Source organism: Pseudophryne corroboree, chromosome 11, assembly GCF_028390025.1.
Source record: "Pseudophryne corroboree isolate aPseCor3 chromosome 11, aPseCor3.hap2, whole genome shotgun sequence".
Taxonomy (NCBI): Eukaryota; Metazoa; Chordata; class Amphibia; order Anura; family Myobatrachidae; genus Pseudophryne; species Pseudophryne corroboree.
In genome coordinates this window covers 118,373,849-118,401,819 of record NC_086454.1, presented here as the reverse complement: position 1 = coordinate 118,401,819, position 27,971 = coordinate 118,373,849, and the positions used below count along the sequence as shown (strand labels likewise).

At 45.7% G+C, this 27,971-nt stretch overlaps 1 protein-coding gene and 1 long non-coding RNA gene across 2 annotated transcripts in view; one reads left to right on the top strand and one right to left on the bottom strand.

Annotated features, from left to right (window-relative positions):
* The window catches only part of CHID1 (chitinase domain containing 1), a 990,316-nt gene that overhangs the window by 450,063 nt on the left and 512,282 nt on the right, over positions 1–27,971 (bottom strand). Inside the window, exon 9 of the mRNA XM_063944762.1 lies at positions 9,533–9,634. Within this exon, the coding sequence (XP_063800832.1) occupies positions 9,533–9,634 (102 nt within the window). The remainder of the gene's footprint in view (positions 1–9,532; positions 9,635–27,971) is intronic.
* Positions 15–27,371, top strand: LOC134969063 (uncharacterized). The gene is made up of 3 exons (XR_010189397.1): positions 15–220; positions 1,190–1,296; positions 26,992–27,371. It is a non-coding gene; the product is annotated as an uncharacterized LOC134969063 (long non-coding RNA).

The following is a 27,971-nucleotide window of genomic DNA, read 5'->3' as shown; positions in this document are numbered from 1 at the left end:
GGGCGCATCTCCTCCACTGTCTCCTGCAGCCTGAGGACTGCGCTGCTATTGCAGATGGAGGAGCTGTGTCAATGACACGGAAGCTGCCTCTTGTAGAGAGAGATGGCACTGGCTGCAGCTAGGGGGAGCTCCAGAGCACAGCTCCTCCCGGGCCCTTAGTAAGCCAGCCGAGGGAAGCTCAGAACTCTCTGCTCCTCCATGCTCTGGATGATAGCCAAAGGTAGGCACTGTGTGGGGGGTGGGGGAGAGGTGTATTTGAGGGGAAGTACTGTGTTTTGTGTGTGCTTGTTTTTAAGTGAGGTGTGTGTGTTTTTAAGGAAAGTTGTACATTCAAGTAAAAGAGGCATGTGTGTGTGTGATGTGTGTGAGAGTGGCATGTGTGTGAGAGGCATGTATGTGTATGTAAGTGGGAGGCATGTGTATGTAAGTGAGAGGCATGTGTGTGTGTATGTGTGTGAGAGGCATGTGTATGTAAGTGGGAGGCATGTGTATGTAAGTGAGAGGCATGTGTGTGTGTGTGAGAGGCATGTGTATGTAAGTGGGAGGCATGTGTATGTAAGTGAGAGGCATGTGTGTGTGTGTGAGAGGCATGTGTATGTAAGGGGCCCTACACACTCGGCGATGCGCCGCCGAGGTGCCCGACGGCCGACGAGCGACCCAGCGGCGGGGGGGCAGTGACGGGGGGAGTGAAGTTTCTTCACTCCCCCCGTCACCCGGCTCCGTAGACTTGCAGGCAAATATGGACGATCTCGTCCATATTGGCCGGCATGCACAGCCGACATGGCCCCAGCGATGAACGAGCGCGGGGTCGCGCATCGTTCATCGCTGGGGACTCCACACTGCACGATATGAACGATATCTCGTTCATTAATGAACAAGATCGTTCATATCGTGCAGTGAAATCGCTATGTGTGTAGGGCCTATAAGTGAGAGGCATGTGTATGTAAGTGAGAGGCATGTGTATGTGAGAGGCATGTGTATGTGAGAGGCATGTGTATGTGAGAGGCATGTGTATGTGAGAGGTGTGTGTAAGTGAGAGGCACGTGTGTGAGAGGTGTGTGTAAGTGAGAGGTGTATGTAAGTGAGAGGCGTGTGTGTTTAAGTGAGACGTGTGTTTAAGTGAATGAGGCGTTTGTCTTTTTTTTAATATATATCTAGTGTTCACGCTAGGTGTCTGCCCCTTTTTTAGACAGCTGAATCCCGCCCTGCCCGTTTTTGTGCGCCCTGCCGCCCCGCCGTTTGCTGCCTGCCGGACCCCGCCACGTCGCCGGATCCAGCCGTGCGCCGCCGGACCCGGTACGTACATGAGAGTCCCCCTGGGCTAAATTAACCTTGTAAGTATTTTGCAGCTGTAAACATTAATCTCAGTGCTTTCTACCTGGTGCAGTGTGCCTCAGTGCTCTCTACCTGGTGCAGTGTGCCTCAGTGCTCTACCTGGTGCAGTGTGCCTCAGTGCTCCCTACCTGGTGCAGTGTGCCATTAGTGCTCCCTACCTGGTGCAGTGTGCCATTAGTGCTCCCTACCTGGTGCAGTGTGCCTGAGTGCTCCCTACCTGGTGCAGTGTGCCTGAGTGCTCCCTACCTGGTGCAGTGTGCCTGAGTGCTCCCTACCTGGTGCAGTGTGCCTGAGTGCTCCCTACCTGGTGCAGTGTGCCTCAGTGCTCTCTACCTGGTGCAGTGTGCCTCAGTGCTCTCTACCTGGTGCAGTGTGCCTCAGTGCTCTCTACCTGGTGCAGTGTGCCTCAGTGCTCTCTACCTGGTGCAGTGTGCCTCAGTGCTCTCTACCTGGTGCAGTGTGCCTCAGTGCTCTCTACCTGGTGCAGTGTGCCTCAGTGCTCTCTACCTGGTGCAGTGTTCCTCAGTGCTCTCTACCTGACGCAATGTGTATAATGTGCTCTATCTGGCGCAATGTGTATAATGTGCTCTATCTGGCGCAATGTGTATAATGTGCTCTATCTGGCGCAATGTGTATAATGTGCTCTATCTGGCGCAATATGTATAACGTGCTCTAGCCTCTACCTGGCGCAGTGTGTATAGGAGGTTCTAACTGGTGCAATGTGTATTAGGGGCACTACCGTGTGGTGTAATGTGAATTGACACTATTATGTGGCCACGCCCCTTCCCCACGAAACAACGCCCCTAGATGTTTTGCCCATAGGAATGGGAGCACCAAGCATTATAGTATGTACCTAAGTTTGCCCATTTAACTTAAAAATTTACCCTCACGAATGAAAAATGTGCCCTCCCCGTGATCAGCACCCTGCCCTAAAAAAAAATACTACAGTGAACACTAATTATATTGGCACACCGCTGCGCCAAAGCATCTCCATGGAGACCTGGTGGGTGAGGGAGCACTGTAGGTGTACTATAATGGTATGCTGGTGTCTGTTTTATTGTAATGACTGACTTGGAGTGCGTCCACTTTCTATGTGTATCTATATTACTATTGGGAAAGGTACCTGAGCACCCTTCTACTGTTCACCCTGGGTGCGGGATAGCTACATATGGTATGTGTGTGTATGTGTAGGGGGGCACCAAAATGTATCATGCCTCCGGGCGACTGGGACGAACTTACGCCACTGAGATGGAGTATTTGGCAACAGCTAATCTCATGTTTTTCCAAGCTTCCTTGTCAAGAAGGGGACCAACGTCAGCTTTCCAGGACGTTTCATGGAGATTTTGATCAGAGAGGGTGGTTTCTACAAGGATGACATAGACTTGAGATATCATACCTTTGTACGTGGGACAATAACTACAGAGGCACTCAAAAGGAGTGAGATTGAAGAAAAGTGAGATCTGGTGCTTAAGAAGTGCTCAATTTTAGAATATTCAAAGCAGTTCAGGGTGTGGGCAGAGGACTTCCGTTGGAGGGCTGAGAGGGAAAGCCAAAGCCCACATGAACTGAAGTCAACACAGAATTTAATCGACGCTGCAGCCCAAGGCCTCATGCAACTGGTCTGTAATCCTGGCAGGTAACGGGGGTTGTTCCAAATGGGAGTTAATGGGGAAAAGAGAGGTGAAAATTGCAGAGTATACTGTAGGGTCCATAATTTCAGAAATAATTTAAGGGTCGGAGGCAGACTAAAAAAAGTCGACAGTTTTTCGGGTGTAGACCCCAGAAGGAGGACAGAAGAATATTGGAGGATAACTGCGGGGAAAGGGTCAACTGGGGTAAATAGACAAAGACAGTTTCAATAGTCTGTATAAAAAGGCATAAGACAGGTCAGATACGAGTGACTCGCCCAATGCGTCATTATGCTTTATCTGTGACTTTATATTACTATAATTACTGTGAGACAAGAATACTCAACCTCAGTGTTTAAAAGAGCAATACATTTACAGTAAGAGCAATGTGAGCAATACACTTTATTACTACTAACATCCTGCTTATTCTTGTGAAATGCCTATCCCTGCTGTGTTTCTCTGTCCCTTACTGTCTACATTGTCCAGTGTTCTGCCAGCTACATATTAGTCCTGATCAGAACATCAGGTACATTCAATCAGTGCAACCAGCAAAGAGCAGCACCATTTACAATTCTGATTTAATATAATATGCTAATAAATATGCACGTTTATTAACTAAACAGTCCCATCTGCAGGCAGACTGTATACTGTACCACCGGTGGATACTGAAAAAGTTCCCAATACAGCTAATGTGCACTTTCCTTTCCTGAGCACAGCAGGACATGACACACAGTTGATCTGCAGAAGTGACTTTATGTAAAGGGAGCTTCTACCACTACTTTTCCTGGCTTGTCTGTCTTTGTTACAGTAATGAATGCATGCAGTGCTACGAAGCTTTTTCATTTTACGGAAATGGAATTTCTTCTGTCACTTTTTGACTTTCCAGATTTCTGATATTGAAATTACCGCCGCTCTCCACTTCTTCCTGCTTGAAGTTCAGTTGTCTGCTATGAATAGTAGAGGAAGTCATTTTTGGGCTGAAATAAAGATCATCCAATCAATAGGAACGTCTGACATCTCAGAGGCATGAGACATTTCAGAGGAGTCTCAAGATCATCATGCTTCAGTGACTGGTTCCAAGAAATCACTAGGCTGAATATTTGTTCTGTGTACCATATACATCTTTTTTCCCCCAAAAAAAGTTTATTGACAGGCAAAAGCAATACAAGCAATACACATAGACAGCACAAACATACAGAACAGAATCGGAATAGTCTTGTAGAATATTACAACAATCGATCAAGGGAAGAGACAGTACAACAGAAGAGGGTCAAGAGCTTAAACAGGGCAATTTGTAAGGCGTAGGACACAGATATAATATGGTCAAATGACAGCTTTGGGAGGGGAAATGATACCCTATACAGGGGCAAGTTCGAACGGAACACCAGAGTCTAACACTGTTAGACTGTACCAATCAGTATTTTGAAAACATTTCCGTAAGGCCTCTTTTAGTGACGGGAATAGAGTATGAATGTATAAAGCCATGTGTCAAAATGTTTCCCTGTCAATTTTTCTTTGTGAAGCGTAGTGTTGGGCCAATCTAAGTGAAATAAGAATGAAATTCTGGGATACAGTAGTGCAATGGGCATAGAATCTGGGGAGATCCATTGGGAGAGTATAGTTTTTTTTGCTGCCGCAGTCAGTTTTACAAGTATAGTACGGTTACCTTTAGATAACATTGGAAAGGAAGTCTTAGAGTAAATTCCCCAAAATGCCCAGGATTTAGTAATAGTGAATTGAATTTTCAATTAATTCGTAATATATAGTTGAAGTGCCTGCCAGAGGGCCTGTACCTGACAGGACCACAAGCAATGGACTATATCTGCTTCCGGGAAAACCGCATTTAAAACAATTAGAGGTTGGGGCGTCCCCAATGAGTTTAGGAGTAAAATAAGCCCTGTGCAAAAATTTCTGGTGCATTTCTGTATAGGAGATCGAGACCAATAGTTTATCTAAAGTCATAGTGGCATCTAAAATGGATTTCTGGGAATTAATGAACCAGAGAGCAACCAATAATCTAAACGAGAGAATACATTATGTGGATTAGAGAAAAAGGTATATTCCCTAGAGTCAAGATGTGAGAACCTCCAGGGATCCATAAGTTGTAATGTGTCTAGCAATAATGATAAGGTGGATGGGGCGGATCTACTGGAGCCAGTCTGCCTAGGCCCACCTGACACCTCGAGGGAAGGGTCAAAGACTACATTTAGAGCACCCCCAAAAATTAAAGAACCTTGTAGGTTAACAAAGAGTGTATAAAAAAAGGCCACATTCGGCCCTGTGGGGGCGTAAATACATGCTAATGTAAAACGTTCCCGTTCAATGGCCCTCATTCCGAGTTGTTCGCTCGTTCTTTTTCATCGCATCGCAGTGAAAATCCGCTTAGTACGCATGCGCAAAGTTCGCACTGCGACTGCGCCAAGTAACTTTACTATGAAGAAAGTATTTTTACTCACGGCTTTTTCTTCGCTCCGGCGATCGTAATGTGATTGACAGGAAATGGGTGTTACTGGGCGGAAACACGGCGTTTCAGGGGCGTGTGGCTGAAAACGCTACCGTTTCCGGAAAAAACGCAGGAGTGGCCGGAGAAACGGTGGGAGTGCCTGGGCGAACGCTGGGTGTGTTTGTGACGTCAACCAGGAACGACAAGCACTGAACTGATCGCACAGGCAGAGTAAGTCTGGAGCTACTCTGAAACTGCTAAGTAGTTAGTAATCGCAATATTGCGAATACATCGGTCGCAATTTTAAGGAGCTAAGATTCACTCCCAGTAGGCGGCGGCTTAGCGTGTGTAACTCTGCTAAATTCGCCTTGCGACCGATCAACTCGGAATGAGGGCCAATATCCACCTTCAAAAATAAAAATCTCCCACCAGGATCAATCCATTTATCCTTAATATTGTAATGCAAAGATTTATTAAATAAGAGCAACACTCCTCATAGTTTTCATAGTGTAAGAGGCACATTTATAATCGCCAATCCAATTATCCCACACTACGTTTGGGTCTGTGAGCCACCAATGCGTCTCTTGTAAGAACGCCACATCGGGGCGAAATTTCTTGAGATGATTTTGAATTTTCTTCCGTTTCATCGGGTTGTTCAACCCTTCCACATTCCAAGAGACCAGCTTAAAAGAAGTCTTCGATTTGTCCGTGAGGACAGCAGTATCAGAAGACCTCAACATCATCCAACACCCAGTCTGGTGGAACATGGAAGGGGAAGCCATAAGAAAGTGTCCGTCCACCTGTCCCAGCAAGCAGGTGAGGGACCAAAGATAACCAGCAAAGAGAAATACAGAAAGTAAACCAGAAAAACAAGACATATTACAATACGTGTAAGTGCAACAATAGCATATAACAAGTGCCACCTGTCCAAATATTTAAAAGTTTTTTTAACCCAAATTGACAGTTCTAAGAACCATCACAATACAATTAAAATATTATCAAGACTAGTAAGAGAAGGATAGTGGGGATGGGTAGGAGAAATAGAGAGGGGAGTTGTCTCTGCTCAGGCATCCACATTATATCGAGAGAAATACCCCGTCACATTAACAACAGCAAATACAGAAAAAAAGAAACATAACAACATGTCATCCATTTAAAAGGAGAAAAAGGAGATTAAACTAGACAATACTTATCAGGCCATGGCCAATCAAACGGCATCGTCCATGCGTGAATCAGAGAAGGACAAGGATAAAGAGTGTAAGAAACTGCGGGCAGTATCAGGGGTTTCAAAATAATGTGGTTTGCCGGCATGAAAGATCCTCAGCTTAGCAGGATAGAGGAGGGCAAATCGAATGTCTTTTGAAAAAAGTTCTTTGCAGACCTGAGAGAATTCGCTGCGGCGTGAAGAAACTTGAAAAGTCCTGAAAAAGGAGCAATTTGGAGTCCTCATAACAAAGGTTGTTGGATTTGCTGTAAGCCTCCATGATTTTCACCTTGTCCAAATAGTTCAAGAGCTTGAAGATCACCGGTCTAGGGCGTTGTTGAGATGATTGTTTGTCAGGACCAATACAGTGCGCCCTTTCCACCAAGTACGATGTAGGAGAAGAAGGAAGGCCCAGAGTCTCAGGGAGCCAACGAGAGACCAGATCCATAAGATCTTTAGGGTGGACTGATTCCGGAAGGCCAATAAGGTGTAAGTTGTTTCGCAGATTGCAATTTTCCAGATCTTCGATTTTATCGGTTAAAGCCGCAAGGGTGGCGTCATGTGTTTGCAATTGCGATACTACCTCGTGATGGTCATCCTCTAAAGTTGAAATGCGGTCCTCTGCCTTCACAAGACATTTGGTGTGTTGCGTTATTTGAGCAGCGGCCGAGTTAATAGCCGCCATTAACGGAGCCAATTTAGCATCTAGAAGAGGCGAGATAATGTCTGAGATTTCTTTGACCCGTTGAACAAAGGAAGGACTGAATTTGCCAGCCACAGCCAGCCCATCTGTGGAATCTCCCTAGCCGGGAGATGTGGGGTAAAGAGAGTGATCCAAATAGGCATCTTTATCCTTATCCTTATCTTTGGACTCCATTTTATTTTTATTTTAGGAACCTTTGGTCACCCGTGGCGTTTTGGCGACATTTTTCCATGATCAGGATCGTTGGATCAGTATGACCCGGTATAGAGCAGAGAAGAAATGTCACAAAAATGATGTAAAATCCCAAATGTCACTGGATGTCTCACAGATGCATATGCAGCAGCGGCAGCAAACACGGTATCTTAGATATCACTTGGAATCTCACAGGTGCACAAGCAGTAGCAGCAGCAGATACGGTGGCAGATATCACTTGGTGTCCCACAAGTGTGCAAGCAGCAGCAGATATGGTGTCACATATTACTGGGTGTCCTACATATGTACAGGCAGCAGTCACGGTGTTATATATCACTTGGTATCTCAAGGGTGCACATGCAACAGCGGCAGTAGTAGGCACAATGACACATATCACTTGGGTGGTCTCAGATGCATATGCAGCAACCACAGCAGCAGTGACAAGTATGCTGCCTCTTGTAACACTTAGCCTCACACAAAGGTATATGCAGCAGCAGCAGTGACAAGTATGCTGCCTCTTGTAACACTTAGCCTCACACAAAGGTATATGCAGCAGCAGCAGTGACAGGTATGCTGCCTCTTGTAACACTTAGCCTCACACAAAGGTATATGCAGCAGCAGCAGTGACAAGTATGCTGCCTCTTGTAACACTTGGCCTCACACAAAGGTATATGCAGCAGCAGCAGTGACAAGTATGCTGCCTCTTGTAACACTTAGCCTCACACAAAGGTATATGCAGCAGCAGCAGTGACAAGTATGCTGCCTCTTGTAACACTTAGCCTCACACAAAGGTATATGCAGCAGCAGCAGTGACAAGTATGCTGCCTCTTGTAACACTTGGCCTCACACAAAGGTATATGCAGCAGCAGCAGTGACAAGTATGCTGCCTCTTGTAACACTTGGCCTCACACAAAGGTATATGCAGCAGCAGCAGTGACAAGTATGCTGCCTCTTGTAACACTTAGCCTCACACAAAGGTATATGCAGCAGCAGCAGTGACAAGTATGCTGCCTCTTGTAACACTTAGCCTCACACAAAGGTATATGCAGCAGCAGCAGTGACAAGTATGCTGCCTCTTGTAACACTTGGCCTCACACAAAGGTATATGCAGCAGCAGCAGTGACAAGTATGCTGCCTCTTGTAACACTTGGCCTCACACAAAGGTATATGCAGCAGCAGCAGTGACAAGTATGCTGCCTCTTGTAACACTTAGCCTCACACAAAGGTATATGCAGCAGCAGCAGTGACAAGTATGCTGCCTCTTGTAACACTTAGCCTCACACAAAGGTATATGCAGCAGCAGCAGTGACAAGTATGCTGCCTCTTGTAACACTTGGCCTCACACAAAGGTACTGTATATGCAGCAGCAGCAAAGGCTTTGACTGTGTGGGAAAGACAGGGCACAGTGTAAAGGGCCTGTCTTAGACACTTATCAGGATGCCCGAGTGGAGGGTGAAGGGAAGGGAGCCCTCTGTTCCCCAATGCAGCGCTAAGACACAGAGGTAGTTGGCAGCATGGGGGGTGATGATCCCTAACAGGAGAGAGCTGATGAGGGGTGGGAAGGGAGGGAAAATGGATCCCTATCCCTAAGTGCAGCGGCCGCGGGAGGCAGGCAGTGACCAGCGCAGTATCTGCTCCCTGGGCTCTCGGACCCGCAGTTGGAGCTCCTGGCACAGCCGAGATCAAGGATGGCCGCCGCCCTCCACACACTGCGTGTGCTCACTCCGGCAGAGAAAGACAGACATGCAGGGGTGAGCCGGGAATCATCCCCTCTTGGCCCCGCAGTATCTCCAGACCCTGATGGTATTAGCGGCGGGTACCGGTCCTGAGTCGGCTGGTGAAAGGGTGGTTATTTCACCAGGGAGGACGTAGCGCTCTGGTAACATGCGGCTGCCCAGGTCGGCCCACCCACTGGAAGTCCCACCATATCCATCTTATTACCTCCCTTATTCTGTATTTCTCATTTTCAGAGGTTTTGATCATTTAACTTGTCATACACAGACATCTGATGGTACTTTATAACTTACCTTTGTGGATTTGAATAATCATAAGTCATGAGACTAAAGCTGTCCACATAAGGAGCCAACAGGTCAAACTCTTTTTTCCCAAACATGCCCAACTGGTCAGTTCTTGAAGAAAAAGATAGAACAACATTTAGTTTTCAGTACATCTGTGCTAAACATAGTTAAAAGGTCAAGTACTTAATGTATAGACCAGTGGTTCTCAAACTGTGTGCCATGGTACCCTGGGGCTTCTCAGAGCACTTGCAGTGGTGCCTTGAATTGGTGGTCCAGGATCAATTCATATAATTTATGGATGTAATCGGCAAAACCAGTGCTGGTGGCTGCCATTTATAACATATATGGACAGACAGAAGCAAATCTTATCTCTCACCACACAATTGATAGGATAATACAAACACAATTTACTTAATTTAATATTTCTTTTTCACTTTCTCAGTAAGAAATGTTTGGCCTAGGGGTGCCGTGAAAAAAAATCTGATACTTTAGGGCACCGTGATTCCAAAAAGTTTGGGAACCATTGGTATAGACTGTTTTCTATTGTAGGGGATGAACAGGCTGCTAATGCTACAAAAACTACAGTTGTAACTAATAGTATTTTGGTAGTAAAGAATCCTCCATGTAATTAATATTATTATTCTTTATTTATATGACACCACAAGGGTTCTGCAGCAGCTAACAAAGGGCCTGATTCCCTATCATTTGCTAATGTGAACGCACGCATTGAGCGATTAATCGGCATACTGCACATGCACTGTGAACACATTGCGCGTGCGAAGGTCAAAATGCGATTGCACTGTGTGTGCAGCCTAATTGTAAAAAAGAATGTAATTTAAATGACAGGAAGTGACCGTTCGTGGGTGGTACCATGGAGTTTGTGGGGAGTGGTTGGGAAAACACAGATGTGTCATGGGAGTTTTCAGGGCGTGTATCTGATGTCATCTGCGAACGCTGCAATGAAAAACATGGAGCCCGGAGCGACTGCATTTACATTATTTTGAGTAGGCATGGGTCAGCCGCAACTTTTGATTGTGCTCATTTTTTTGTGTCTGCTCTGCGATTCTGCTAATGCATACACAGATTTGCGAACACATCAGTGGGTGTCATTAATCCTTTCTGGGCGGCTCTTCACATGCGGATTTTTAGCAGTAGCAGGTTTGAAAAAAATGCTAATTCAGTATCAATAGCAATCCATAGTGAATTAGACCCAAAGTACATAAAAAAAATGAGCAAAACAAGAAAACAGTGACCTACAGTACAAGACAATGTAGGACAAGTACATGGCATACAAACATTGTTTTATCAACAGACATGACAGTGAAATAAGCATCAGGGTGGCAGTAATGTTTTAAAGTTTGCTTGAACTGCTCATAGTAAAGTTTATCTCACATTCTTCCTGCGTGATTGATACTTTTACAAAGAAGCACATTTTTTGCAACAGGTCATGGACACAGGCATAGCATAACAGAAGAATGCAAGCAAACTAGCAGCAAAATCTTTAAAGTGTATGTGAGTAACTCAACACTGTATTTTAAAGGGAGTAAAGAAAGAAAAATAAAAAGGACTAGAATATACAAAACACCGAACCATAGACATAAAGTAAATATTACAGTGTTTAATATTAACTGGGAAATATATTGGATAAAAAATGACTGTATTTCAGTAGTTTTTTAAGATTGTAAGCATTCCTACCTCTATAAGTCTATATCTATTACCACCCAGTTTGTCTTATCACTGTTGTTTCCAATTGTAAAGCGCAACGGAATATGATGCGCTATGTAAGAAATGGAAAATAAATAGTTTTACTAAAAGTCCTGTAAATTATCTTGATTAAACTCTCCCTCAGACTAAATGTGTGCCAAATAGATGCTTATAATTAATTTGAGCAGATAATGTGGCTTTACAAATTTTAATACCAGTAGTAAGGAGGGAGCTGGATAAATGCAAATCTGTATCAATGTGGAGGAATAGTTGTTAGTTGTCACAAACTCTGATCTCAGATAGGATATAATTGGCTTTGTCTGCACTTCTTAAAAGTTGAAATGTGCGAGCCAGGGCACTGTGGAAAAGAACAGGCCTCAGGAAACATATAGTTTTGTAGAAATTGATTTTAATTACTCACAAGGGCACACAAATAAAGAATAATTAGTGTGAGCATTAGGTTTTATGGCAGGCTGTATTATTTTGTAGATTGAGGACATCACTGCTGTTGGTAGTCTATCAGTAGGCCTTAGGGAATGAGAAGTTCTGATATCATAAACTAGTATACTGTAACACAGGAATCAGACTCCCAGCAGAGAATGCTGCCTCATAAAAAAAAGAAAGACTTGCTACCTTGTAGAATAAATTCACTGTAAATATTACCATTAAGCCTACATCCACAAAATGCATATATTTGCATTTAACATAAAAAGAGAAAGTCATGACACATACAAGTATATTAATAAAGTGAAACAAAGCGTCTAAAAAAACAAAAATGTGTGCATATTTTTACCAACTTTATAAATTATTTACAGCTCAATAGAAAAGATAGGGATAAAATAGCTCACAGCGTCGTAAGTATTTTCATGTGTAAAAAATCATAGACATTGAAGACAGAATATCAATATTAGGACTTGTACAGTATGGTTCCTTTAAGTCTAATAGGCCCTACACACTGGGCGATAATACTCAAAGATATGAACGATCTTGTTCATTAATGAACGAGATACCGTTCCTATCTTTGAGTGTGGAGGCACCAGTGATGAACGATGGTCGGCCCGCGCTCGTTCATCGCTGGTGCCTCTACGCCTGTGCATGCAGGCGAATATGGACGATCTCGTCCATATTTGCCTGCACTGCTATGGAGCCGGGTGACGGGAGGAGTGAAGAAACTTCACTCCTCCCGTCACTCTTCCCCCGCCGCTGAGTCGCCCGTATCCGCCGTCGGGCAGCTTGGCGGCGGATCGTTCAATGTGTAGGGCCCTTATGTTAAGAACCTGCCGCACACTTGTCATACTTCCCAACTGTCCTGACAGGAAAGGGCGCGGGAAGAAGGACGGTTGACGGGCTCCTGTCACTCGCTGCCCTGCTTTATCAGAGCAGCAGTGAAAAGAGCGTCTGTTCACGAGACAGAGGGAACGGGGGCATGCCAGCAGCTCACAGAGCGCTGGGTGTGCCCCTCAGTGACGGACACGGGGGCTTACGATTGTCGCTTTACCGCAAAGTCACACCGCTTTTCATGAGGCCATGCCCTTTTTTAGGAGCACGCATGGTTTCACCATGCAGATGTCCTGATTCAATAAAAATAAAAGTAGGGAGGTATGCACTTGTCAATAGACTGATTTATTTAGGCTGCTGGCTTTGGTAACTATCAGACTAGACAGCCACAGGAAAACTTTTGTTAACATCTAGGAGGTTATCATTAGCCTATTAATGCTAATTAAGGCCTAGGAAGGCCTTTGGTTGATATCAGGTCTTTACCAGTAGCGCACGCAGGGGGGGTTTCCGAGTACCTGGAAACCACCCCTGATGAGCCAAATGTTTAATCCGTCTCATCAAAAGCCTCTCTGCACAGAGAAAGTCCGGGGGAAGCTGCTGGCAGTGCGTGCTCAGCCGCAGCAGCTCCATCCCTCCTACAGGACCACCAGTCTGCTGCTTCTGCCTCCCAGCCCCTGGGTTACCCTGGTGGAAGGGTAACTAGATGCTACCCTGGTGGTATGTATACCACCCTATATGTATACTGCATTATTTATTATTATATATTAACAGTTTCTTATATAGCGCAGCAAATTCCGTTGCGCTTTACAATTGGAAATAATAAGAATTTACTTACCGATAATTCTATTTCTCGGAGTCCGTAGTGGATGCTGGGGTTCCTGAAAGGACCATGGGGAACAGCGGCTCCGCAGGAGACAGGGCACAAAAAGTAAAGCTTTCCGATCAGGTGGTGTGCACTGGCTCCTCCCCCTATGACCCTCCTCCAGACTCCAGTTAGGTACTGTGCCCGGACGAGCGTACACAATAAGGGAGGAATTTTGAATCCCGGGTAAGACTCATACCAGCCACACCAATCACACTGTACAACCTGTGATCTGAACCCAGTTAACAGTATGATAACAGCGGATCCTCTGAAAAGATGGCTCACAACAACAATAACCCGATTTAGTTAGCAATAACTATGTACAAGTATTGCAGATAATCCGCACTTGGGATGGGCGCCCAGCATCCACTACGGACTCCGAGAAATAGAATTATCGGTAAGTAAATTCTTATTTTCTCTATCGTCCTTGTGGATGCTGGGGTTCCTGAAAGGACCATGGGGATTATACCAAAGCTCCCAAACGGGCGGGAGAGTGCGGATGACTCTGCAGCACCGAATGAGAGAACTCCAGGTCCTCTTTTGCCAGGGTATCAAATTTGTAGAATTTTACAAACGTGTTCTCCCCCGACCACGTAGCTGCTCGGCAAAGTTGTAATGCCGAGACCCCTCGGGCAGCCGCCCAAGATGAGCCCACCTTCCTTGTGGAATGGGCCTTAACAGATTTAGACTGTGGCAGGCCTGCCACAGAATGTGCAAGTTGAATTGTGCTACCAATCCCACGAGCAATCGACTGCTTAGAAGCAGAAGCACCCAGCATTGTTGGGTGCATACAGGATAAACAGCAAGTCAGATTTCCTGACTCCAGCCAACCTGGAAACTATATTTTCAGGGCCCTGATAACATCCAGCAACTTGGAGTCCTCCAAGTCCCTAGTAGCCGCAGGTACCACAATAAGCTGGTTCAGGTGAAACGCTGACACCACCTTAAGGAGAAACTGGGGATGAGTCCGCAGCTTTGCTCTGTCCGAATGGACAATCAGATATGGCTTTGTGAGATAAAGCCGCCAATTCTGACACTCGCCTGGCCGAGGCCAGGACCAACAGCATGGTCATTTTCCATGTGAGATATATCAAATCCACAGATTTGAGTTGTTTAAACCAATGTGATTTTTTAGGAATCCCAAAACTACGTTGAGATCGCCCAGTGCCACTGGAGACATCAAAGGGGCTGTATATGCAGTACTCCCTTAACAACTTCTGGACTTCAGGAACTGAAGCCAATTTCTTTCTGGAAGAAAATCAACAGGCCGAAATTTGAACCTTAATGGACCCAATTTGAGACCCATAGACACTCCTGTTTGCAGGAAATGTAGAAATTAACCTAGTTGAAATTCTTCCGTGGAGCCTTCCTGGACTCACACCCTGGCACATATTTTCACCTAAGTGGTGATAATGTTGTGCGGTCACCTCCTTCCTGGCTCTGACCAGGGTAGGGATGACCTCTTCCGGAATGCCTCTTTCCCTTAGGATCCGGCGTTCACCCGCCTTGGCGTCAACGCAGCTGCGGTAAGTCCCGGAACAGACACGGTTCTTGCCGAATCAAGACCCTTCTTAGTATCTCTTGAAGTTCCGGGAACCAAGTCCTTCTTGGCCAAACCGGAGCCACGAGTATAGTTCTTACTCCTCTCCTTCCTATCATTTTCAATACATTGGGTATGAAAAGCAGAGGATGGAACACATACACCGACTGGTACACCGACGGTGTTACCAGAGCGTCCCAGCTATTGCCTGAGTGTCTCTTGACCTGGCGCTTCAGGTGGGACGCCATCATAACCACCTTTGGTCTTTCCCAACGGTTTACAATCATGTGGAAACTTCCAGATTAAGTTTCCACTTTTCCGGGTGGAATTCATTTATGCTGAGGAAATCTTCCCAGTTGCCCACTCCCGGAATGAACACTGCTGACAGTGTTATCACATGATTTTCCGCCCAGCGAAGAATCCTTGCTGTCATTGCCCTCCTGCTTCTTGTGTCGCCCCGTCTGATAACGTGGGCGACCGCCATGATGATGTCCTACTGGATCAGCACCGGTTGACTTTGAAGCAGGAGTCTTCCTAGGCTCAGAGCATTGTAAATTGCCCTTAGCTCCAGTATATTCATGTGGAGAGAAGTCTCCAGACTTGACCACACTTCCTTGGAAATTTTTTCCCTGTGTGACTACTCCCCAGCCTCTCAGGCTGGTATCCGTGGTCCCCAGAACACAGTCCTGAATGCTGAGTGTGCTGCCCTCTAAAAGATGAGCACTCTGCAGCCCCCACAGAAGAGACACCCTTGTCCTTGGAGACAGGATTATCCGCTGATGCATCTGAAAATGCGATCCGGACCATTCGTCCAGCAAATCCCCTGAGATCTGCCTAATGGAATCGCTTCGTAAGAAGCCACCATTTTTCCCAGGACTCCTGTGCATTGATGCACTGATACTTGGCCTGGTTTTAGGAGGTTTCTGACTAGGTCGAATAACTCCTTGGCTTTTTCCTCCCGGAGGAACACCTTTTTCTGGACTATGCCCAGAATCATTCCTAGGAACAGCAGACGTATCGTCGGAAAACAGCTGCGATTCTTGGAATATTTAGAATCCAGTCGTGCTGTCGTAGAACTACTTTAGATAGTGCTCTTCCGACCTCCAACTGTTCTCTGGAACTTGCCCTTTTCAGGATATCGTCCAAGTAAGGGATAATTTAGAAGCCTTTTTTCTTTGAAGAAACATCTTTTCGGCCATTACCTTGGTAAAAGGCCCGGGGTGCCGTGGATAATTCAAACGGCATCGTCTGAAACTGATATTGACAGTTCTGTACCACGAACCAGAGGTACCCTTGTTGAGAAGGGCAAATTTGGACATGGAGGTAATCCTTGATGTCCAGGGACACCATATAGTCCCCTTTTTTCCGGTTCGCTATCACTGCTCTGAGTGACTCCATCTCGATTTGAACCTTTTATGTAAGTGTTCAAAGATTTCAGTTTAGACTATGTCTCACCAAGCCGTCTGGCGTCAGTACCACAATATAGTGTGGAAAAATAATACCCTTTTCCTTGTTGTAGGAGGGGTACTTTGATTTATCACCTGCTGGATATACAGCTTGTGAATTGTTTCCAATGCTGCCTCCCTGTCGGAGGGAGCCGTTGGTAAAGCAGACTTCAGAAACCTGCGAGGAGAAGATGTCTTGACTCTCCCATCTGTACCCCTGGGATAATACTTGTACTATCTAGGGGTCAACCTGCGAGTGATCCCACTGCGCGCTGAGACTCTTGAGACTACCCCCCCACCTTGAGTCCGCTTGCATGGCCCCAGCGTCATGCTGAGGACTTGGCAGACGCGGTGGAGGGCTTCTTTTCCTGGGAAGGGGCTGCCTGCTGCAGTCTACTTCCCTTACCTCTATGTCTGGGCAGATATGACTGGCCTTTTGCCTGCATGCCCTCATGGGAAAGGAAGGATTGAGGCTGAAAAGACGGTGTCTTTTTCAGCTGAGATGTAACTTGGGGTAAAAAGGTTGGATTTCCCAGCTGTTGCCGTCCGATGGACCGACCCCAACTAACTCCCTCCCTTTATACGGCAATACTTCCATGTGCCGTATGGGATCAGGAGTCTTCAGCCGCCGATTCTGGACCTCTTCTTACTTCAGCATCTGCAAGGGGGCCGGCGGCGCGGCTCCGGTGACCATCCAGGCTGTACCTGTGATCGTCCCTCTGGAGCTGATGTCCAGTAGCCAAGAAGCCAATCCATCCTGCACGCAGGTGAGTTCACTCCTTCTCCCCTAAGTCCCTCGTTGCAGTGATCCTGTTGCCAGCAGGACTCACTGTAAAATAAAAAACCTAAGCTAAACTTTCTCTAAGCAGCTCTTTAGGAGAGCCACCTAGATTGCACCCTTCTCGGCCGGGCACAAAAATCTAACTGGAGTCTGGAGGAGGGTCATAGGGGGAGGAGCCAGTGCACACCACCTGATCGGAAAGCTTTACTTTTTGTGCCCTGTCTCCTGCGGAGCCGCTATTCCCCATGGTCCTTTCAGGAACCCCAGCATCCACAAGGACGATAGAGAAAACAATGATATAACAAAACTGGGTAATAACAAACAGTCATAGAGGTAGGAAGACCCTGCTCGCAGGCTTACAATCTATAGGGAAATAGGCATGTATATACAAGGAAAGGTGCTATCTATTGCATAGTTGTCCGCCAGATTGCAAAGGTTCTTGGTGGGCTGTATGATATGGTCATACAGCAATGATGAACCGGGGTCGATAGGAAGGGAAAGTGAAGAATGAGAAGACATGTGAGGATATGTGTGGACTGTGTAGAGTGGATGCAATTTGATCGGAAGGTTTATGAAAGTTATGTGGGCGGTTCTGGAATTTGATATGCTTGCCTAAAGAGATGAGTTTTCAGGGAATGCTTGAAGGTTTGGAGACTAGAGGAGAGTCTTAATGTGCATGGTAGGGGATTTCACAGAGTGGGTGCAGTCCGATGAAAGTCCTGCAGTCGTGAGTGGGAGCGAGTAATGAGTGTGGATGAGAGACGCAGGTCTTGTGAAGAGCGAAGAGGTCGGGTTGGGAGATATTTTGTGATAAGCGAAGTGATGTACGTTGGTGTAGTTTGGTTAATGGCCTTGTGTGTGAGTAAAAGTATTTTATATTGAATGCGGTAGAATACAGGTAACCAATGGAGGGACTGACAGAGTGGATCTGCAGACGATGAACGTCTAGCGAGGAAGATTAGCCTCGCAGCTGCATTCAGAATGGATTGTAGTGGTGAGAGCCTCGTTTTGGGAAGACCAGTTAGGAGACTATTGCAATAATCAATCCGGGAGATAATGAAAGCGTGGATTTGATTTTTAGCAGTGTCTTGTGTAAGGTATGGTCGTATTTTGGATATGTTTTTTAGATACATGAAACATGATCTTGAGACAGATTGAATGTGGGGAACAAAGGACAGATCAGAGTCAAGGATGACACCTAGGCAGCGAGCTTGTGGGGTAGGGTAGATAGTACAGTTTTCAACAGTGATAGAGATATCAGGTTGGAAACTACTATTGGCCGGTGGAAATATAATTAACTCTGTCTTTGAAATATTAAGTTTGAGGTGGCGAGATGTCATCCAGGATGAAATGGCAGAAAGGCATTCAGTGACACGGTCCAGTACAGATAGGGACAAGTCAGGAGAGGATGGGTAGATTTGAGTATCATGTAATGTAATGTATGTATTTGTAGGTATGTATGTGTTTGTGTATGTATGTATGTATGAATGCGTGTGTGTGTATATATATATATATATATATATATATGTGTGTGTGCTCCGCCCACTTAATGACGTTGTTGTGATGGCTATTTTGGCGCCGTTGTTGAAAGTGGGGGTAGATAAGGAGCCGGTGAGGCACAGTCAGATAGACTGCTGGAGTTTAATGATATGGGCGAGACAGCTCTTGCACATGTAATGTCTCCTGATGACGGTCAGTGTGTGACCGAAAACGTTTGAGGAATAGTGATATCTTTATAGACTGCAATGGGCAGTTGAGTATATGCTGTCTGCAAAATAAAATTTGTTAATGTTTATAGAAAAAGCCTGGTGAGTGCTTTATTGGCTGTTATATATATATATATATATATATATATATATATTAATAATAGAATTCCTTAATGCGCTCTTATTGTAAGTCTACTGTTCTATTGCTTATTTTATATCAGTTAGTTTATTCTGTATCAGTTAGTTTAACACTATTTCTTTTATAGGCAGGCTTCAACACAGAGAAAGGATCCCTTGTCGACAGAGATCAACATAGAAATAGATACACAAATGATATCTCTGTGGAGCGCACTTCTTTAACGTATTAGGCAATTATTTGTCTAATGATAATACTTTTTCTGAATATATATATATATATATATGTATATAGATAAAGAGAGGATGACTTTACACATTTAGACACCCATATTTAAAAAAAACACATGTTTTTATTGTTAAGACAATGTAGTTCAAAATCACATTTGCAATAAAAATTATAATTGTTTCCTTACAAAGTAATATTGATCATTAGGAATACAATTGTTTGTTCAGTTTATACATTTAAAATTAATAATAAAGATGCTTTCAACCAACGCGTTTCGTCTTATAGCGACTTCTTCAGCTGTGTTTTCTAAACAACATTTTTTTCTCTTATTGAAAATGCTCTCAAAATTTGAGGAGATGTTTCCTTCTTAAGAGGTTATAGAAAGTGATCTTTTGATCGAACCAATTATTATACTAGATATAAATATGGATTAAATTTGAAAGATTTGGGATTTAGATAAGGTAATTTCCACAGTATGACAAAATTTAGTTGGATTCCCTAATTAGGACCATCTGATTGCTAGTATCAGTATTAGTATCCAAAAAGAGGGCTTTTAGCTGTTATCAAGCTCTTTTCAATTCTCCAGCAGCAATCCTATATGTCTGCATACATGGGAATCCAAATGTAGAATGATGTCATACTGTGGAAATAGGATTGCTGCTGGAGAATTGAAAGGAGCTTGGTAACAGCTAAAAGCCCTCTTTTTGGATACTAATACTGATACTAGCAATCAGATGGTCCTAATTAGGGAATCCAACTAAATTTTATATATATATATATATATATATATACATACATATATATATATATATATATACACACACACACACACACACACACATAATGTATACACACACACACACACACACACACACACACACACACACACATATATATATATATATAAAACACAGCGCGGCCCTAGACCGGAGGTATGTATCAGAATACTCGTACAATATATTCTGGAATAGGTACACTCTTTCTTAACTAATGCTGTCTGTAACAAGACATGTAGAATACTCAAGTGTCTGTAAAGTCTCAGCACTGTGTACAGGCGGCTTTACAGGGGAGACCTTGCCCTACAATCCCAGAGACCAGCAGCAGCTATGCTCAGAAGATGGCGCTCAGCGTCTCAGTCAGGAACTGAGGGAAGTGTGAGGCAGCTCCAGGGCGGGAAATCTGCAAGGATATGGTGCCCTTGGCCGGGGGAGGGGCTACAGGTCAAGTGCCGACTCCCCTATGTTGGACCTCATCGCCGGTACTATGGAGCCTTACCAATAGGGGCGCTTGTACACCCGACCTGTACTCCTATGCCCTGGCGAATATAGTGTGGTCCCTGCTCGGTAACAGTGTCCACGCCAGCGTCGCAGTCAGTCTCCCTAGACTGCGATTTAGTGGCGGGTCCCAACTGGGGGACCCTCTTACCTCCTCCCTTCATCGCAGCCGCGCGAACCAGGACAGCGTCTGCGACCGTGTGCCTAAGCAGGAGCGTCTCTGCCGCCTGGGATCTGAGCTGTGGGAGTATGCGACGCCACTTGGAAGGTGACGGAGACGCAGCACTGAATGTCACCCTGACGTAACAGTGATGCGGCCCTTGAAGTTTTCGAAGCTTTTTCAGGGCTGCCCAGTGCAGCCCGCCTGTTAGGTGACCTGCTGCCTGCAGGCAACACTCGAAACTGAGCTCTCAGTGCCTGGAGGCAGGGTTATAGAGGAGGCCCCAATGCTTCCTGGGACAGTAAAAGCATTGCCTGATGGTTCGTCTGGATCAAGATCCCGCTCTACATCCCAATGTTTTCCCTGTGGAACACAGTGTACCCTGCTGCATAAACTGGGTTTAGACTGGAATGGGTTCAGGAGTAATAAATGAGAAACTAGCAGGCCTGATATACTGTAACCTCTATGCATGAATGGAAGAAATGAATGTAAAATATTAAGTGCTTGATGTAGACTGGATACTGGTTGATAGGTGGGGCCAGTGAGACCACCATGAACACGATGCAATAATACTGGTAAGAACGCAGGATCACAAGAGCAAGACAGTAGATTAACCAAGCTGGATTGGTACTGTGGGAGTCAATAGTAGCAGAAGCACTTCCAGAATGAAAAGACTGTACCTCAAATGACAACTAGCAGAGCTAGGAAAGTAGATTATCCATGCTGGAACCAGGTTAGTACTATAGACAAGGAACTGGATCCACTCCGTAAATTATGCTTTAATAGCTGGACCAGACTGGAATCGTGCTATGTTCCTGAACTGGAACCAGGAACGCAAGAAGTGGTCTAGAATCGGCTGTGCAGCCAAAGGAAAGGTTTCCACAGATGCTGGAACTAAATTGAAACTGAGAATGCAGTTTATGGCAGCACTTGTAGGAATCTATTGTGCTATTTAAGGCAGAAAAATACAGGAGCTCAGGGGGAACTGAGTTAGATATTGCACTGGCAACTTGGGAGTATCCGTGTGCTGGCTTTATACCCCTGGCTGTGCTGGAATTGGCTGAAATGTGTCAGGTGGCTCAGACTGGTCTGTGATTGGTTGGTCAGCGTTTAGCTGACCAGAACAATCATGGCAGCGCCCAGGACCAGGCGCCGGTGTGGAATGCGTCCTAGTTGCACCAGGGAACCACTGCTACTGGAGATGATGTGACCTGGGTTTTACAATGCTGGTAATGTGGGCCTTGTATAGCAGGGGGCGGGGGCTGTGATGACATATCTATGCCCTCAGACAGCCCCTCTTTTCCAGAGTTCTGCACCCTGTTGAGCCAACCTACTTGCCTGCTTCCTCCCGGAGGGAGCAGCCAGAAAGTCGCAACCCTTAGCTGTATGCACTTAGGAGCCACACAGTGCACCTTACACAGTCCGTGAAATCATTCAACGGCCCAAGTTGATTTTTCATTGATAAGTAATATTCACAGCGCTTCATTTACTGTATGTTATTTAATACCAGGATCAAATACGCCAAATTTATGCAACAGGGAAGAAACACAATGGTAGTGCTAAATATAATAATAGCTATAAAAGACAATTTAAAAATTTTTTTTTTTTAGAGCAAGGCAAATATAGTAGTAAGAGCCTTTCTAAAGCTGGGTACACACTAGATATGTCGTGATCGGAACAACATATCGGGCACAGCGTCTGGTCTGTGCCCACTATGTTGCTGACAATGCACACAAGCGCGGATCGTCAGCGACATCCTCCGCTGGCCCTATATTGCAAGGCCGACGAGTAATGACGTTAGCGAGGGCCATGCTACTGAATGCAGCATGGCCCCACCGCTCCCCACATCGGCAAGTATGTAAGCACTTGACGTATCCCGACGCTGCCGATGTCAGGCTGGGTACACATCGTATAGTATGTACCCAGCTTAAAGCAATGTTGGTTTGGAATCTTAATGGGCTTTTGGATACTTATGTCAGAACACAGGTGCAAATAACGTAGTAACCTTGATCAAGGCTTGCCTACCCTCCCGATTTTTACATGAACCTCCCGCTGACCCACATACTTTGCCAGCACTCCCGGATTTTAAAGGTCCTCATTAAAAATCAGGACGGCTAGGGGGCGGGGCCTGCACGGGAGACTTCAGGGTGGGCCACCGCAGGGTTGTGTGTAGCAACGGCCATCCTGCTGTGCACAATGAGAAGCCGTCTCAATCAGGGGTGTGCTTCCCTGTGGCTGGTCCCTCCCACCACATTCAGAGAGCTGGCTGCGCGTATCAGCCCAGCAGCAGAAGCAGCAGCTCTCCTCTGTCTCTGCTCTCATTTCTGCTTTCCCACACTGTCCTGGGGTCAGAGGAAGGAGTAACATAGGCAGGTGAGTGCTGTGTGTAATGGGGGAATGTAAAGTGGCACTGGGTGTACTATGTGAGAGGAGAGTACTGTATATAAGGTTATGTGATCTGGTACTAGGTGTAATATGGGGGAGAGGGCTGTGTATGCTGGGTGTAATATGGGGGTGGGTATAATGTAATGTACTGGGTACTCTGTCACATTCCCTGTCTCTATGTCCCTCTGTCACTCTCTCTGTCCTTATGTCCCTGCTGTCTCTCTCCCTGTCCCTCTGTCACACTCTCTGTCCCTCTGTCACACTCTCTGTCCCGCTGTCACTCTCCCTGTCCCTGCTGTCACTCTCCCTGTCCCTGAATTTTGGCTCATTCCCTGTGGCATAATATGAAGATCGGCTCATTCTGTGTGGCATAATGTGAATTTTGTCTCATTCCATGTGAATTGTGGCTCATATTGTGTGGCATAATGTGATTTGTGGCTCATACTGTGTGATGTAATGTGAATTTCGGCTTATACCATGTGGCTTAATGTGAATTTCGTCTCATACCGTATGGCATATGTGAATTTCGGCTCATACCGTGTGGCTTAATGTGAATTTCGGCTCATGCCGTATGGTATAATGTGAACTTCGGCTATTACCACGTGCCATATGTGAATTTCGTCTCAAACTGTGTCGCGTAATATGAATGTTGCCTGATTCCATGTGGCATAATGTGAAAGGGGCACCAGTACTAGTATAAGGGGTCCTACTATTGTGGCGCATAATGTGTATAAGGGGTATATGGTGTGGTAAACTACACATAAGGACACGCCCCCTTTTGAGTGGACCCCTTTTCCAGAACGCACGCGCCTTCGGCGCGCATATAATTACAACCTTCACTTTCTCATACCCCCACTTCAACCACTGTATATAATCCCACACCAGTGTATACAGATTTTGGTTTTCTCAGTCACTTAATGTACACGGTACAATAATGCATCTTGCACCAATATTGTTACACTTTTTTTTTCTTCTTTTCTTGCTGCTTTTAGTACTATAGTTTTCACCTGCCATTGCAAAACACACCCCTGATTGCAATAAATATGCCCATAGGCAGAACTAGACACACCCCTTGGGCGGAGCATGACACACCCCTGCAGGGCGCATTCTGCTGCCACTTGGAATCTCCCTGAAACTAGTTTTGAAAAGTAGGAAAGTATGCCTTGATCTAAACCTAAGACATCTGCTGCATGCTTCCTACACCACACTATGCATGCAACAGGTGACAAAGATTGCCCAAAAACTATTCCTGCACTGGGATCTTCTGCTGTCCACCACTGTTGGAAGGAATGCCTTTAATCAGGTTTTTTTTTTTTTGCTGTGCACTACTACTACTACTTCATCCCCTATAAATACAACATTAAATAAATTAACTGGAATTTGTTGCCTTACCAAACAGTTGAACAGAAGACAGTAGAAGGAGTATATTTCAGCTACACATGACACAGCGAGATTGATAGAGAAGAGGATACAACTTAATTTAAAGGATATAACTGTAATAGTGAACTTTGGCCCTCATTCCGAGTTGTTCGCTCGCAAGCGGATTTTAGCAGATTTGCTCATGCTAAGCCGCCGCCTACTGGGAGTGAATCTTAGCATCTTAAAATTGCGAACGATGTATTCGCAATATTGCGATTACACACCTCGTAGCAGTTTCTGAGTAGCTCCAGACTTACTCGGCATCTGCGATCAGTTCAGTGCTTGTCGTTCCTGGTTTGACGTCACAAACACACCCAGCGTTCGCCCAGACACTCCTCCGTTTCTCCAGCCACTCCTGCGTTTTTTCCGGAAACGGTAGCGTTTTTTCCCACACGCACATAAAACGGCCTGTTTCCGCCCAGTAACACCCATTTCCTGTCAATCACATTACGATCGCCAGAATGATGAAAAAGCCGTGAGTAAAATTCCAAACTACATAGCAAATTTACTTGGCGCAGTCGCAGTGCGGACATTGCGCATGCGCATTAAGCGGAAAATCGCTGCGATGCGAAGATTTTTACCGAGCGAACAACTCGAAATGAGGGCCTTTGTACATAACGGATTGCAAGCAGAGTTCTTCTCATTGGAAATTGCAACACTCTTAGGGGGTGATTCAGAGTTGATCACAGCAGCAAATTTGTTAGCAGTTGGGCAAAACCATGGCCCTCATTCCGAGTTGTTCGCTCGCAAGCTGCTTTTAGCAGCTTTGCACACGCTAAGCCGCCGCCTACTGGGAGTGAATCTTAGCTTATCGAAATTGCGAACGAAAGGTTCTCAAAATTGCAAAAAGACTTCTCTGTGCAGTTTCTGAGTAGCTCGAGACTTACTCTGCCAGTGCGATCAGTTCAGTGCTTGTCGTTCCTGGTTTGACGTCACAAACACACCCAGCGTTCGCGCAGACACTCCTCCGTTTCTCCAACCACTCCCGCGTTTTTCCCAGAAACGGTAGCGTTTTTACACACACTCCCATAAAACGGCCAGTTTCCGCCCAGAAACACCCACTTCCTGTCAATCACATTACGATCATCAGAACGACGAAAAAACCTTGTAATGCCGTGAGTAAAATACCTAACTGCATAGCAAATTTACTTGGCGCAGTCGCACTGCGGACATTGCGCATGCGCATTAGCGACTAATCGCTCCATTGCGAGAAAAAAATAACGAGCGAACAACTCGGAATGACCCCCCATGTGCACTGCAGGTGTGGCAGATACAACATCTGCAGAGAGAGTTAGATTTGGGTGGGTTATTTGTTTCTGTGCAGGGTAAATACTGGCTGCTTTATTTTTACACTGCAATTTAGATTTCAGTTTGAACACACCCCACCCAAATCTACGGTCTCTGCACATGTTATATCTGCCCCCCCCCCCCCCCCTCCCTGCAGTGCACATGGGGGGGTCATTCCGACCCGATCGCTCGCTGCAGTTTGTCGCAGCACAGCGATCGGGTCGGAACTGCGCATGCGCCAGGTGCTGCAGTGCGCCGGCGCATGGCAGTCGTCGGCGCCCAGCGATCGCCTCTGAGACAGAAGCGGTCGCTGGGCGGGAGGGGGCTGAACGGCCGCTGGGCGGGAGGGGGCTGATCCGTTTAGTAGGCGCGATCCGGCCAATGCAGAAGAGGCCAGACCATTGGGGGGGCGTGGCAGCTGCGTGACGTATCACGCAGCCGCTGCGGGCAGCGAGACACATCTCCCGGCCAGCCGCAGGAGCTGCGCTGGCTGTGAGTTACTCCACAGATACAAAGGCATCGCCTCTGTGTATTTGTATTTGTGCGGGGGGGCCGGCACTGACATGCGGTGCGGTCTAGCCCTGTGCTGGGCGTCCCCCCGCATGTCTGAGTTAACAATCGTAGCTGTGCTAAATTTAGCACAGCTACGATCAACTCGGAATGACCCCCATGGTTTTGCCCAACTGCTAACAAATTTGCTGCTGCGATCAACTCTGAATTAGGCCCTTAATGCACATAGGGGGTAATTCCAAGTTGATCGCAGCAGGATATTTTTTAGCAGTTGGGCAAAACCATGTGCACTGCAGGGGGGGGCAGATATAACATTTGCAGAGAGAGTTAGATTTGGGTGGGTTATTTTGTTTCTGTGCAGGGTAAATACTGGATGCTTTATTTTTACACTGCAATTTAGATTGCAGATTGAACTCACCACACCCAAATCTAACTCTCTCTGCACATGTTATATCTGCCTCCCCTGCAGTGCACATGGTTTTGCCCAACTGCTAAAAAATTTCCTGCTGCGATCAACTTGGAATTACCCCTATAGAGAAATAAGTATGTAAGCAATGCAATGCTGTCATAAGTACTACCTTATCAACTTCTCAACTGCTATGCGTCAGTGACAAGATGCGATCATCGGTCCCTGGACGCTATGTCTAGTGTACTATTCACCATCGCTCTAAATAAGAGCAGCCGCCTTTTTCATACAATATAACTTTTTCAAGTCTCTTAATTGCTAAATTAACTTTTCTTTTTTATCTCCAGTTTCAGAGAAGCTGCGAGGGACCTCAGGGTAGTTCTCTGCCTCTGATTAAGTCAGTAATGTCCTTTTTGATACTGAAGGCAACACAAATTCGCAAAGCTGACAAGGCAGGAAGAACCTGCCAGCATCTCTATGGAGAACAGAGAGAAGTGTTGCGTTATTACTGCTTCCAAGTCAATATTCCATAAAGAAAGCTCTCTCTACGAATTAAAATCTCAGAGGTTTAATGAACACCATGGTCACACTGCTTGGCTACAGACGAAAATCCACTCAGACAAAGGAGCAAGTACACAAATCGATGAATAGCTGTAATTAAACAGTGGAACCCAGAATATAAAATGATGGACGTTTTCCTTATAATAAAATGATTAGGCAGATAAAATGTTTTTATTTCTGAAGTTATTTACATTGTGCTCACAAATGACACAGGATATTGGGGGTCATTCCGAGTTGTTCGCTCTGTATTTTTTTCTCGCAACGGAGCGATTAGTCGCTAATGCGCATGCGCAATGCCCGCAGTGCGACTGCGCCAAGTAAATTTGCTATGCAGTTAGGTATTTTACTCACGGCATTACAAGGTTTTTTCTTCGTTCTGGTGATCGTAATGTGATTGACAGGAAGTGGGTGTATCTGGGCGGAAACAGGCCGTTTTATGGGTGTGTGTGAAAAAACGCTACAGTTTCTGGGAAAAACGCGGGAGTGGCTGGAGAAACGGAGGAGTGTCAGGGCGAACGCTGGGTGTGTTTGTGACGTCAAACCAGGAACGACAAGCACTGAACTGATCGCAGATGCAGAGTAAGTGTGGAGCTACTCAGAAACTGCTAAGAAGTGTCTATTCGCAATTCTGCTAATCTTTCGTTCGCAATTTTGATAAGCTAAGATTCACTCCCAGTAGGCGGCGGCTTAGCGTGTGCAAAGCTGCTAAAAGCAGCTTGCGAGCGAACAACTCGGAATGACCCCCATTATTCAAACAATCACATCA